This window comes from Merops nubicus, unplaced genomic scaffold (genome assembly GCF_000691845.1).
Source record: "Merops nubicus isolate BGI_N331 unplaced genomic scaffold, ASM69184v1 scaffold17600, whole genome shotgun sequence".
NCBI classification, from domain to species: domain Eukaryota; kingdom Metazoa; phylum Chordata; class Aves; order Coraciiformes; family Meropidae; genus Merops; species Merops nubicus.
This window is the reverse complement of record NW_008585003.1, coordinates 20095-34172: the sequence shown is the minus strand read 5'-3', so window position 1 is coordinate 34172 and position 14078 is coordinate 20095. Positions and strand designations below refer to the sequence as shown.

General features: G+C 44.0%; 1 protein-coding gene across 1 annotated transcript in view; it reads left to right on the top strand.

Annotated features, from left to right (window-relative positions):
• Positions 1 to 1329: 1329 nt before the first annotated feature.
• The window catches only part of TMCO1 (transmembrane and coiled-coil domains 1), a gene marked incomplete at its 5' end in the record, with an annotated part of 16592 nt that continues 3843 nt past the window's right edge, over positions 1330 to 14078 (top strand). The window contains 5 exons of the mRNA XM_008946223.1: positions 1330 to 1419; positions 4718 to 4777; positions 7900 to 7946; positions 8546 to 8613; positions 12135 to 12279. Coding sequence (XP_008944471.1) covers positions 1330 to 1419; positions 4718 to 4777; positions 7900 to 7946; positions 8546 to 8613; positions 12135 to 12279 — 410 coding nt within the window. The remainder of the gene's footprint in view (positions 1420 to 4717; positions 4778 to 7899; positions 7947 to 8545; positions 8614 to 12134; positions 12280 to 14078) is intronic.

The following is a 14078-nucleotide window of genomic DNA, read 5'->3' as shown; positions in this document are numbered from 1 at the left end:
CTGCGCCGCGTCTGGCCTGAGCGTTGGGCGAGAACGGGTTAAAGGGGGTCGCTGCGGAGGGTGGGCGGAGCGGGAAGGCGAGTGTGGGAGGAAGTGTGGCGCGCTGAGGTGGGGAGCGAGGCTCGGTTACAAAGGGCCACCTGAGGCCTGCAGCTCGGAGGCTACTGTATATATGCACCTAGGAGGACAGCGCTGAATAACTCTTGCGCAGAACCAGGCTATGATACAGAGCGGTGGGGCTTGGGTTTGTTTCGCTTAGAAGGAGAAAGTCTGTGGTGTGATGAGCTAACAGTTTTCAGTGTGGTTGAAGGAGGATACCAGTGGTTTTCTGTAACTACTGTGGGAAGGATGCGAAGAAATTGCCTGCACTTGCGATGACGGTGACTTGGGCTGCTTGGAAAGGCTTTTTAAATCGTAGGAAATTGAAGCAGGTGAAGTTTTTTAAGGATGGGTTGGATATGTACCCTTTTGGTTTAGTCAAAGTTAGAGGCTGCTCCCTGTTAGTGGCACTGAACTATATCCCAAAATCTCCTACAGCCCAGAGCTGCAAGACACTGTCATTTGCATTCAAGGGCAGGGAGAGTCCCAGGTGGAATATGATACTTGCTTTTTAGGAGCTCTGCTGCAGTGCATTTGGAGTTAGATGGTGCATGTACCTATTGCCTTTCACAGCACCTTGATCTTGCAACTATCTACAGGGTTCCCTGCTCTGCAGCTGGTGATCCCTGGGACTCAGTAGTACCGCCCCGTTGTTAAACCAACACCAAAAAGAAAGTGCCCAAAGCTTTCTGTAGGAGCTCACATTAAGCTGTTCACACCCCCCTGGTGCAGCACTTTTGGCACAACTCATTTTGCTCTTGTTTAAGGGCAAGGATTTAGATGGAAGAATCTCTTGAGCTCTCTTCTAGCCTAATATCTCTATTTGTCTATTCAAAATTTGCTACTACTAGTAGGCTGGTCCTGGTAGTAGCAGGAGTTATTCCTCAGGACTTGATTAAGTGCTATGAAAATGCAGAACACAGAGATGTTTGCTGCCTTCATCAGCTGGTTTTAGAGTGAGCAACAGCTGGTAAATACGAGCACGAAAGAACTAAGTCCCACAAAAGAGCAGTGCTCAGTAAGATACCCTGTAACTTGCAGAGATGTTTATTTCATAGGAAGTGTTGCTGCCTGGAACTTCATGGAATACAGATTTCTGGGGACTTGGGATACCTTTGTCACATTATAAAGTGGTTTTGTAGACATGACCTGTATTTTTTTGCATATGTATTTGCTGACCTGTATCCCTGTTATTGCAAGAGGTCTTTACTCACCTAGTTACTTGCTGAGTATTTGTTTCAGGTATAACCTGGGTGCTGGTGTACCGAACAGACAAATACAAGAGGTTAAAGGCTGAAGTGGAAAAACAGAGCAAGAAGTGTGAGTACTTTTCTGACCTTAGAGAACGTGTCTTGCTGTTCTTGTTACATCCTGCTTTAGCAGGTGTCAAGTTGTGTGAAGGCTCCTGCTGCATTTTCTGCTGAGGGAGAGAGTTTTCTTCAGGTTAGATTTCACAGGAGTATAATTTCACAGGTTACACAAATCTGTACTGAGAGGACTTATTTCAGTCCTTAATTTTTGCCTTTTTCTGAAGGGAAAGTGAGTACAAAGACTGGTTGTGTTGTCCAAATGGCCCCTCCTCTTAACAGAGGACAGGAGGGAGTAAGAGTTCAGTACTAGCATCTTTTTTTATGAATGTGAGTAGCCAATCCCTGTATATGTATATTCATTTATATGCTTGGAATAAGTACAAATATGTAGTTTTTGCTTTCCAAGGGCAGGGGTGAATTTCAGATCCATAGTAACACAATACTAGGGCTGCATGATGAATGCCATGAGAAAAAAAGCGTTATAAGTAAAGCGTAAAAGTGATGAGTAGTGGTGGGGGAATGACTAATGACAAAGTCATGATAGAAGGGTCTGGGCTATCAGCTGATATAAAACCAAATTATGGTAGTGTGAACTGGAAACAAATAGAATTGGTTAGGATAAAAACTCCCAGAGTACTTCCATAGAGAGGAGATCTGAGAGGCCTGGGGGCGGTGGGAGGGAGGGAAGAGGGAGCTGAGTGTGAGCAGTCAGAAGATCCGTGGCTGGTATTGACAGGAATGGTCTGAGTCTGGAGCGTTTCAATGGACCTGTCAGTATCAGAAGCCAAGGCACAGAGGAGAAATTCACCTGACGTTTCAAACTCAGTTGTATGTACCCTGCACAAGTGGCAGTAAGAGACAGCACACAACAACTGTGGCAAACCTGAGCTGGTTTAATAAAATAATAAGGTAAATTATTTTACCTTAATAGTGTTTCACAATGATGTAAATGCTCTTAGAACATTATTAAAGTGTGCTCTTTCCAGTCTAGCTTATTTCAGCCTTCCGCTGGGCAAAATAAACTGAAGAGTTGAAGTGTAGTCATGCTTGTGTCACAGCCCCTAAATTAAGGGCTTTTGTCATCCCAGCAGTATGGGATGGGGATTGCATCTCTGCCTGCCTCACTTTAATCCCACTTGGCTGACAAAAATGTGTAGGGTAGAGCCCCAGAAGAGCAAGTTGGGGAAGTAGTTGAAGCCTAGCTGAAAACTTCATGTCCCAGTGTGTTTTTGCTGTGGAGCTCTGAGAGCAGACAGTGGGGTTTGAGCTCTGTGGCTTAATGACTGCTGTAAGAGCTTAATGCTCTTTGTTTTTATATCTCTCTTGATGTGGAGGCTGTAATCTGTGAAGAGAAAAATCTGAAGTTCTTGCATCTCAGTTAGTTTCTAACCTCCTTGTTTGATTCTCCACCCCTAACAAAAAAAAGTAAAACAGAATAAGGAATCACTAAAAATCCAGCTTGGGTGGTGATTGTTTTTTGGTTTGGTTGGTTGTTTTTGTTGGTTTTTTTTTTTTTTTCCCCCCCTCCTGTGCTGAGGACAGCTGGCAGATCTGATGGCTTATGGACAACTTGCAAAGTAGACCACTTGAGCCACACCTTTCAACTGTTAGATAACACATCTGAAACAGGAAAAAACACATCTGAGATCTTTAAGCTCTCCCGTGGGAGTCCTAGCCATCCCTGGGATTTGTGAAAACAAGTGGACCTAGCAGTGTGCTCTGAGCAGGCCTGGTTACTCCCTCGGGCTGCTGCTGTGTCCTGTCCCCTTTGTTTGCAGGACAGGATTGGGAACTGCCTGGCAGTCGTTTGTTCGAGCTGTAAGGGAATTGGGGCTGTAGAGCTCCTTGGTATTGGCATAAGGCTGGGATAGTGGGGTCTGGAGGAGCCCTATTGGTAGGGCTGGGAGCAATAGGTAGGCCTCAAAACACTCACAGTGCTCTCTGGTTGAGCTTAGAACTGAGGGCCATGGGGTTATGCAGACTAGGGTTGGGATGGACCGACTGCAGTCCCCCAGCTGGATCTGGCATAAAGAAGGTTATGGGGAGAGCATTCTGTGGGTGTGTTGTCATCTGGCACTTCTCTCCAGCATTCCCTCTGAGCAGGCTTCTCTGTTTTTCCCCTTATTGCTAGCCTGCCTCTTGGAGATAATCTTGTTCTTTGGAAAAAACAGTAGTGTCTTCCTGCATTACCACAGAAGAGATGTTTTCCTATATTCTCTGGGCTAATGTGGTTTACTTGGCAGCTGTGACTGACTCACGGGTGCCTCAGAAGGCAGCACCACAAATCCTTGTGTGCTTTGGAAGGCTGGCTGTCTTGATTTCACCTGTGCTTTGGAATTCAAGGCTAGAAGATCTGTGCCAAGCTGGTCCTTCATATGGGAGAAGAGCTGTAATGCTCAGGTCTCTAAGCTGGTTCCATGTTCTAACAGGGAGCCAGGTTTATTTGTTGGTAGGGCAGATGTGGTACAGAGATGTAGAGTTTAGAATAAAAATGGGCTGCTCTGTGCTAGGCTTTATCATCCTCACTGCTTGTCATACTTGTTATAGGCCCTAAATTGCAATGTCTCTTACTTCCTGGGGAAGCTGCCCTTGCTGTCAGCAGAAGTCTTTGCATATGAGCAGCCCATTTGCTGGGCTGTAAGCTCACTGTGCTGGCTTTGTGAGCCATTTTTGCTGCTGTGGTAGTTAGTTGCAGGTGCTCGGTGAGTGTCTGATTTGGGGGTTTAGTAACTTCGAGCTCAGGCTCCTACTTGAAAATTAGAAATGCTTCAGTACTAGTTAATTGAAGAATGGAGAGGCTGTGGCCGACTGCTTGGGCAGCATTTCCCCCGAGAATGCCTGCCTGTGAGGAAGGGATGTACGAGAACACAGGCTCTCCTGTGTTCTGCTTCCCACTGCAGATAATCGGGAGCAGAGCTTGCCACAAAGCGTTTTTCATTCCACTTGCTGAATCAAAAGTACTGTCTAGTACTAATGACAAATCAGCAAGGGTCATTTGAGCCAAAATTGTCCCCAGACTGCTCAGTTAACAATGTCACGGGCTCTTGACAGAGTTCAAAATTAACCCTTTAAATATTCTGGTATCTCATCCAGAGTGTTACTTTTTTAAAATTTATTTTTAAATGTTTGATGGTGTCGGCCTTGGTGCTTTATAACTTGTTGATTTTGAATGTATTCTTAGCCATGCCTGGCTTTCGTCTGTGCCACTGTCCCCTAAAGGAATAAAATGGTTGGTTTGGACTGTATGGGAAAGGAGTGGTAGCATCCCCATGCAGAAATGATAGAATATCTTTGTTTTCACTTGGCAGTGGAAAAGAAGAAGGAAACGATAACTGAATCCGCAGGCCGGCAGCAGAAAAAGAAAATAGGTAAGACTGGAAGAGGAGCACGGTGCCTCAGGAGTTGGGGAAAGCTGAGAAACCTGCAGAAGTGATTAAATAAATAGTTTTGAAAGGATAAAGTGATACAAGAGCTGATTCTTGGCCTGATGACTGGACTTTCTTGATCTTAGGTAGCAATTCATTTCTCCGTTCTTTTTCATCGTCACTAAGCTTAAGTCCTTCTGGGTAAAGGGAACTCGTTAAATACTGAACTATGGTAGAACAATGTGTAGGTGTTTAGTGGACGTGAGATTTAGGCAGTTCTGTTATCTGCAGGACTCTAAAGTAAAACGTGCAGCAAAGCTCAGTTAATTATTACAGAAATTGTGGCAGGAACGCTTCTGAGAGCTCCTGGGAGTTGGTTTCCTCATTCCTCTGTAACACCAGGTAGCTGGATTAGTCATTTGATCTGTACAAAGCTTGGGAATAATTATAAACATATCTTCAAACAGTTCTTCCTAGGTATAAAACCTGTTATCTTTAGACTCTTGATGGGACAGGAGCCAAAATTCTTCTTCTTGTGCATTTTCAGTTCTTGATCTTGAATAATCCCAGCATGGGATGAATACCACTGCGTGGATAAGGCAGCTTTTTAATATTAGGTGCTGCTGTTAACATATATTCACTTTTGAATATGTGGCAATGACTTTTTTGCAGGGCACCATCCAAGCTGTGTCCTTAGCGAGTATTTTACTTGCACTTGGACTAAACTAATAAACAATAGAATCTGAGGAATCCAGATGCTCCACCAATTTTTTTTTTATACACTGAAATAATTTTGTTTTGCAAATGAAAAACAAAGCACAAAGGGACTAAGAAGAGAACTTAGGAAATGACCACTGATTTTGTTTGCTGTGATACTCACTGGCCAAGCCTAAGATACCAAGACTTTTTTTTTTTTTTTGGAAGTGCTACGCAAGTTCAGTGTCTCATTTGCCCTCTGAGTGGCAAAACTGAATTCTTAGTATTAATGAAAAAAACAGTCCCTAAATGTCAAACTGGACATCCAGAAAATGACTTGCAGCTGTTAACTGCTTTTGAAATCTCTGATCCCAGTAACTTACTGGATGTTAAATCATTCTGCAAGATGCAGCATTGTTGCAACAGCAAATTTGTTTGTGCTGGAGTTCCTTTAAATTCTACCATTCTAGCTGAAAAAAAAAGAGTGAGCTGAGGCTTTACAGGTAGGTCACAGCTGTGGGACAGACCTGCCTCACCTGCCACCTGTTCTGTGCACAGGATAAGGCAGGAGTGTGTGCAGGAGGTGTGTATTTGGTTACACAGGGGATGAATCATGTGCATACACAAGGAAGTAGGGTGAAAGTTACATGGGAAAGCTCACTTTGGTGTTTCCTACTTATCAAACTTATTTTTAAGCATAAAGTGAGCCAATTTCAGTTGCTTTGTGCCTAAATCATTTTACACACTGTTGGAACAGGACACCTTTAACATCATGGTTCAGACTTCTGTCATTTCAGCTTAAGGAGTGTTTTTGTTAGCTTCAACTTTGCTTCTGTTTTCTGTGTGCTCCTAGAAGAAGAGAGCAGTGTTCCCAGGAGTCCACATGAGTGCTGGGTAGATAGTAAAAGAAAAACAACAAAAAGAGCCCTCCAACAAACCAAAAACCCCACAATGCTGGCAAATAATATTACTGCTGTATCCTCATGGTTTGTGTTGCAATGAGCAGAACAAGAAGACTTTTGACTTCAGGGTGCTGCTTTTTGACCCAGTCCTATTTCCCTGTGCCTCTGGCCTGTTATATAGCAAAGTACTTAAATGCTGCTTATGTATGACTTGGGCAGGAGTAGACCCTTTATGTGAGGTGATAGGACACCCAGAGCCTCTTTGTTTGGAATTTGGATAAGTGAGCAAGACACAGATCAGGTGTATCAGTGAATCAGGGCTGTATTCTTTATCCCTGTGTAACCTTTAGCCTATCTAAATAAATGGTTACTTATGTAGCAGAGGGAAAAAACAACTATTTGTGCCAAATGCGATTCCTGAAGAGCTGGCCTGTGGTTGCTGAAATGTCCCAGAACAAAACTCCACCTGGGTCAGGAAGCAGGTGTCTGGAAAATTCCTGCCAGAGGGAATGGCTTGTAGTTAGGAGCAACTGAAAATTTGAGATTCCACGCTCTGGGCCTCTTGTACTGACACTTCAGGAGGGATCTGCTGGACAACTCGCATGCTGGATAGCCTGTGACAGTCCTGCGTCCTCTACTCTTCAGCCACACTGTGCTTTGGATACTTCATCGTCCACATCCTCGCTTCAGCTAGGTGTGCCTTCCAAGCCCTGGCTGCCCCTCTGGATCCTGAGCCGGGCACGGTGGATGAGGGACAACAGGGACATGGGACAAAAAGGTGATGGGTGGTGGATAGTGTTTGGGGCCAGAGCAGCCCTCCAAGGAGGGGCATGGAAAACACCCTCCCAGAAAACCAGGCACCTCTGAAGCTTGTGATGACTTAAGGACAGACTAAATTTCCAAAGTAGTATTTTTAAAGTACTCTCTGCAAAGCATAGTAATAAAAGCATTACCAAAATTCATGTAGGAAACCATCTTTCCTCTTTGGAGAATCTTTTAGGTGTGCCAAGGGTCCCAAACTCGTTTTTGGCCAGCAAGATGTTACTGCTGCAGAGGTGCAGCTCCTGGCTCCATGCACAGTTTCAGAGTCCCTTCTGACATCTCCGAATTGAAATCCTGATAGAGTGTGTTTATAATGGTGAGCCTGGTGTGCAGCAAATCGAGACTGCTCTCTTTTGGAAGTGTGATACAGCGACACTGTCCTTGTTTTCTGGCAGCATTGCTCACGCTACTGTGTTAGTTGAGTTAGCAAATTTGACATTCTGTGCATTTCTTTCAAAAGTGCTGAATTGTGATTCTGGCCGCCTCCTCTTTTGTGCCTGCTTTGCTGCCTGTTGCTGTGATGGAGAAACAGTTGGCTATGTACAGTTTTTCACTATAGACTGTCTGGCATAGAGAGCTGGAGTTGTTTTTGGAAGTGCTGTTTGTTTGGAGAGCCAAGAAGGTTAAGTCTTCCTGGAAATGAAAACACTCAGATTTCTAGGTTGGTATAACTGATTATAACTCTTGTTGTTTTTGTCTTTCCAGAGAGACAAGAAGAGAAGCTGAAGAATAACAACAGAGACTTGTCAATGGTAAGAAAATTAAAGCCAGTTCCCGACTGCTGAAGATTTTGGTCAGCTTTCCAACAGAAAGATTGTTCAATTGGCAAACTTTTCCTCCTGACAGGCCCTTCTGGATTATCTCTGATAGTTACAGATTTTAGTATGAGTCACAGAGTTCTCCAGCAGTTACAGCTTCATCTCCTGCCCAGCCTTAGCTAATTTCATCTTTATAAGTCTCCATGAAGTATTCAAACTAGTATTAAGTTGTCTGATTTGTAGGTTCTGTCTTGTTAATGATCCCCTGCTGATTGGTTGTATAGGCGTAAGGAAAAGAAAAACCCAAGCTGTGGAAGGTAACAGGATAGTTCTTGAGCACTTTTTTATTTTCATTGAGGCAGCTTTTCACATCTGTGGTCCACTCTGTGCCTGCCTTTGTACCCAACCATTGATCAGACTTCTCTTTTGCAGTTCTCCAGTTACTTTTATAATTCCTCTGGGCTTCTGGGTTGTTTTTTTTTTCCCTTCTAGATTCTAGTCATGCTGTACAAAGCTTGTTAGTAAGGCTGTGTCCCCCAAATCCCTCAGTGTAAGTCTGTTGTTTTGATTGTCTCTGACCTTTCTGATTACAGGTTCGGATGAAATCCATGTTTGCCATTGGCTTCTGCTTTACTGCCTTGATGGGAATGTTTAACTCCATGTAAGTATCAACTTTCTGGATTTCTTTATAATTTCATGGTGAATATATTCTCCAGCTTCCTCCTGTCACCTGAAGTGTTACACTGACAGAGTTCATGCAAAAACCATAACTAATCTGTATAAAACGGATCAATATTTCATTGGAAGATGCAGTTTTTTTGTCACCACATACATGTTCTGCTCAAGAGGGAGCACTGCATGCCAAATATAATCTAGACACAACCCTAACATCCTTTCTGCTTGGGAACATCTTGATTAGGGCAAGTTTGGTAGATGTCAGGCAAGCAGCTACAGTCTTCAGCTTTGCCTGTGCTGTATTAGTGTGACCAAAGTATGTTCTTGCAAGCAAAATTGGGTCAGCTCCCGTGCCCGTAGAAATGAGCTATAATTGCAGGGTTTGTTTTTGCCCTACTTAAAGTAATCAGTTAAGGTACTAACAGGCCCAGGCATGGGCTGTAATCTTCCTTTGTTTTAAAAATTACCTGTGATAGGTCTAGTTTTAAAAAGACAAAAAAAACCAAACCAAAACAAAACTGATTTGCATGGTTCTCAAAAGCTTTGTTTCAGACATACAAAACTGAAAGACTGTGATTGACTTCTAAAACTTGATTTGGTCTTGAAATGTGAATTTCCCATTGGCTGTTAAATCTAAAGAGGACATGCATATGCTTAGTGTAACCTCTGGTAGGCTGCTTAATATCTTGTCCTGCAAAAAGGAATTTACATTCTTGAGGACCAAACCCTTTGGCTTCTGTCCTGGCAGTCCCCAGGATACAGTCAGTTGTTATTTTACTGCAGATCTGTGGGTGGATGAATGGTGAACTGGGGGTAACATAATAACAGAAAGACCACTGTGTGGTCTCTATTCAGCTTAGTCAGACTTCAGCATCTAGCATTTTCTGGAATGATGTGAAAGCGAGCAGAAGAAAACAGCATTAAAGGACTTCAGAATGTGGGTACAAACTTGAGTCATTGATGTTTCATGTCACCGCAGGCCTGAGCTGGGGTGGAAGTGCATTGTGAATCACATGCCCAGCAACATAACCTCTGTGGGGTATCTGTAGCGCGGCACCCGAGGCTGTCAAGTGCTGGCCTAGCTCTTTGGGTGCAATACAAACACCACTGGCACCTCTGCCCCTGAAACAAATTGAAAAACCAACTGAAAAAACCACCTCACTCTGCCCACTTCCTGGGTGGAGACAGTTCAGAGCATGCTATGACTGACAAGCAAGAGAGGACTAAGTTCATTAAGAGCTTTAGGAAGGAATTGATTTTTGTGGAATCCTGTGTGGCTCCTCCTTCCATAAAAAGTAACCTAAAAAATCTATTTAGTGATTTCTTCTCTTTTAAGACCCCCAAATTTACTTGTCTTGCTCTTCTTTGGACAATTCCTGCCCACAGAGACCACCCTTCTAGACAGAGTTGAGTTGAAGTTTTTGGGCGTATCTTTCCTTTAGCTGCCTCTTTCTTTGGAGGGAACCTGAACATGAACAGCAGGAGCATCCAGAGAGCTCGCTGGTTGTTCAAGTTGAGATAGCTTTCTTGCTAACAACTGAGGCTGTTGAATTAAAATCTAAAGATTTGGCTCTCTGGTCTTTGAGGCTAGATAGTTAAGTCTCCTAGTCTCAGTATAAGGAAGCTGGTGTGTTTGTACCTGCATGGCAGCTTTGGTGGGCTCTACCTGCTCTGTCCAAAGCTGATAGAACGGTTTGATGGAGCTGGTTCTCACAGGACTGTAATTCCCCAGACACAGCCTAAAGAGCAGCTGCTTGTCTCGGGAGGGAGAGTACTTGAGCCACAACTCAGGAGGTGCTTAGGCTCCCTCTGGGAAGTTGCTACTGCCAGGTCATCTGTAGAGGTGCTGTGGGTGTGGCAGAAAAAGGAGGAAGAGGGTGGCTGACACCTGCAGTGGCTGTAGCCTCGTTTGCTTGCCTTTCCTGTTCTTGAATGAGTTCATTGCCCTAGGAGTCAAAAGGAGCAGGAACTGCATGGAAGTAGCACTATGTGCTGCCCTTTGGACAAGTTCTGTGCAGACACTGCTACTCTGTGGCTGGGCACCTCGCCTGTGCCAATTGCCTGCTTAGCCTAAATGCAAATCACTGGTGACAGGCTCTTTCTCAGAGTGTCAGCAGTAACGAGGCAGCAGGGTGGACTGTGCTGGAAGGACATAGTGTCAGGAAGGCTGGTTTAAACACAAAGTGCAAAATGCTGTCCTGAAGATCAGCAGCTGAATGACTATTGTGGCTTAAAATGGTTCACTAGGGCAGCAAGATCTGTAGTGGTGGTGGCCTCCAAGCAGATGGGATTTCTCCTAGGGGAGAGATCAGCTATTCTGTCTCAGTTTTTTTCTTCTCAGAAACTTTACTGCAATCGGTTCTCAGCCTTACTCGGAGTTGTGCATTTCAGTACCTTTATGGTAACTGTGAAAACCTTCTGGAATTACGAGCAGGTACCTCGGGGTGCTACTGCTGAAGTAGTTGTCATTCTCACGGCAGGAATAATGCAGAGTTTTAAGCCGCTGGGGATGTTACCGGGAGATAAACATCCGTTCCGAGCTCTTTTGCCAAACTGCGTGTGAGATGTAAACAAAGTTGGCGTGTGTTTGAGCTGTAGCTGTGTGAATGCATCTCCACAGGAAAGAACACTCATTTAGGATCTCTTGAAACAAGAAACACCTGCTAGAAAATCAGTGCATGCAGAGAAAATAACATCCAAATATGCACATGCTGATGAGGCATCATACACACTTACTTCAAAAGATTGGGTCAACTGCCTGAGTTGGGAGAAATCTTTGCAAACTGGCCAGAATTCACACTCTGCCTGATGCCCTGGAATGTGGACCTGGAGGAGTTCCAAGAGCAGGACAGCCTGCTTGGAATCAGGGTAGCATCCTGCCTCCACACTGCCTTCATCTTTAGAGCTAGTGTGGAGAAGACAGTTGGTATTAAAGTATTCTATTGATGGCTCTCTTACACATCCTTCTTGTGCTGAGAAGTACAGTTGCCGTAGGAAGGGAGAAGGTCTCTGGTTTATGCTTTGCTGTAAAGAATGCTATTCTGCTTCAAGCAGAGTGTCTTCTTGCAGTAACTGCAATACAGCAGGGTGAGAGTCATCCATCTTTTATTCAGCATCCTGACTATGCTCTGGGATGGGATCTACTAAATTTGACTTTTTAAATAAAATGCACCAGTAAACTGCAAAACACTAAGGTTTTAGGAACCAACAGCTTGTTCAGGTTACTGCTTAAACCACTATGAAACACTTCACTTCTGACTATGGCAAAGCTGTTACTGAGGGAAGCCTACTTACCCTGGGGATGATGGGGTGTGTAGGGCTTTGATAGGTGTGTTTAGCCTCCTTCATGTAGTGTATATAGAGCAGGGCTGGAGAGCAGTGTGGAGATTTAGCCTTCCACATGGTCTTACCTGCTCTGGTGAGCTGTTGAAGTTGCTCACTTGTTCTTTCTATAACCAAGGATTCTTTTACTGTCCTTAGTTGTGATCCAGTGTTCTCTTTTTCTAGATTTGATGGCCGAGTGGTGGCAAAGCTTCCATTTATCCCCCTCTCATACATCCAAGGTCTCTCCCACCGCAACCTTCTGGGCGAGGATTACACTGACTGCTCCTTCATCTTCCTCTACATTCTCTGCACGATGTCTATCAGACAGGTGAGTACATTGCTGTGTCTCTTGCGTGTCTGGAGCGGATAAAGCACATCTCTGTCCATAAAGAGGAGTCTATTACTGCTGTTGAGTTAGGCATATATAATCTTTGATCTTATTTCTGGTTTCTGTCTTTGCCTTCATTCCTATGCTTCATGCTCAAAGCACTTCTAGGCTGAGATAAAACAGCCACTGTCCTGGACTGGTGTGGGAGACTTGACTGGAGACTTGTACCAGGGAGCTGGGACAGATTTGACAGAAATGAGTTCCCTCCTTGTGTGTGTGTGTGTGTGTATGATAACTTTGTGGATTGCCATACCAAGAGATTGTCTCCATCAGAAGCCAATCCAAGTACTGCTGCTTATTAATCACGGCTTTTTACAGTAATGTGAGAAAAGAGAAGTGTAGCATCCTCAGGGGAATCTTCCTTGGTGGCTTGAGGTTCTATAAAGGTTAAATCAATCCAGAAATTTGCTAAGAAAGTGAGGGAAGAGTTAAACCTGTTTTGGTTTTGTCCTTCCTGTTTTTTGCTGATGCCCTGATTTTTTTTTTTTTTTTTTTTTTTTTTCAGAGTCTTAAGAACTTTAGCTTTGGTGTTAAGCCTTTCCTAGCATTAGGGATGTGACACAGAAAGGAGTCTGGTATGATAAGCCAAGAGTAGGCTACACACAGCTCCTCAGCAAAACTGGCTAGTCCTGTCTTTTGAAAAGAGAAGCACAGTTGAGGTCGAGGGAGGTTCACTAGCAGCTGGAGTGGCAGAATGGCTGGTGAGGACAGGTGGGCCTTCTCGGTGCTACCAGAAGTCTGCTTTGCCAAATTTTCCCAGAGAGTGCCGGGGATAAATTAATGGGCTTGGAGGGCTGGATAAATACTGGTGCAACTAGCTGCAAATTATCTGCTCTTCTGTATTTATATTTCCTTTTTCTTTGATTCACTTCCTGAATTCTTGCCTTTCTCCTTGACCGACTTGTTGCTTTTTCCTCAGTGAGTGCCAAGGGAATTAAACTTAAAGTAGATCAGCAAAGGGAAGTGGTGTGTTATGCCAGCTGATGTCAAAAGTTTGGATGAGCTTGATGGAGCAGCTTAATAACAGAGAGTTCCTTTAGTGACAAAGTGCATGTGAGTAAATTGAATTCTCCGAAGCCCTCTGTGTTGGATGCTTGTGTTGAAATGGATCTGTATCTGGTTCTGTTTGAAAGCAGATAATGAATTGTAGAATAATTTGTTGAAAGGGTCATCTGGAGGTCATCTGGCCCACCCCTCACTCTAGGGGGGACCAGCTTCAGAATACCAAAGGCCAGGGGCTTCCTTCTTCTCTTTGCTGCAAGACAAATATTGTTTCACTTCACAGTAAATGGAGAGGTGTCCAAGTGCTGCTTTGAAAGAAATGAGACCTTTCTACCTCTTAGGATTATCTTCCTGAATTCCTGGGATGTTGTGGTTCAATGCTGTTCCTTCAGGCAGTCTTATCTGATGCTGCTCTCTGTTACTCCCCTGTTACATGGAAAGTCCCTTTCCAGTGTTGCAGATTATTATATGAAACTAAATAGCACCATCAGGAAGATTTTTCTGCACTGATTGGGTTGATTGGGGAACTCCCTTGCTGAAAAACCCCCATGGATTTTTTTTTTTGTCCAAAAATATAATTCCTGTGGTTAGTTCTAGTCCTGGGCATTTCCTGACATCTCCTGTTGTGAAATCAGTAGATGGTACAAGCTGAGTGGTGGTCCAGCCTGGTTCTGGGCAGAAGTGCTGAGCAGCTTGCAGTATGCTGGGCTTTCAGGAGAAATTCTGGAAGACAATTG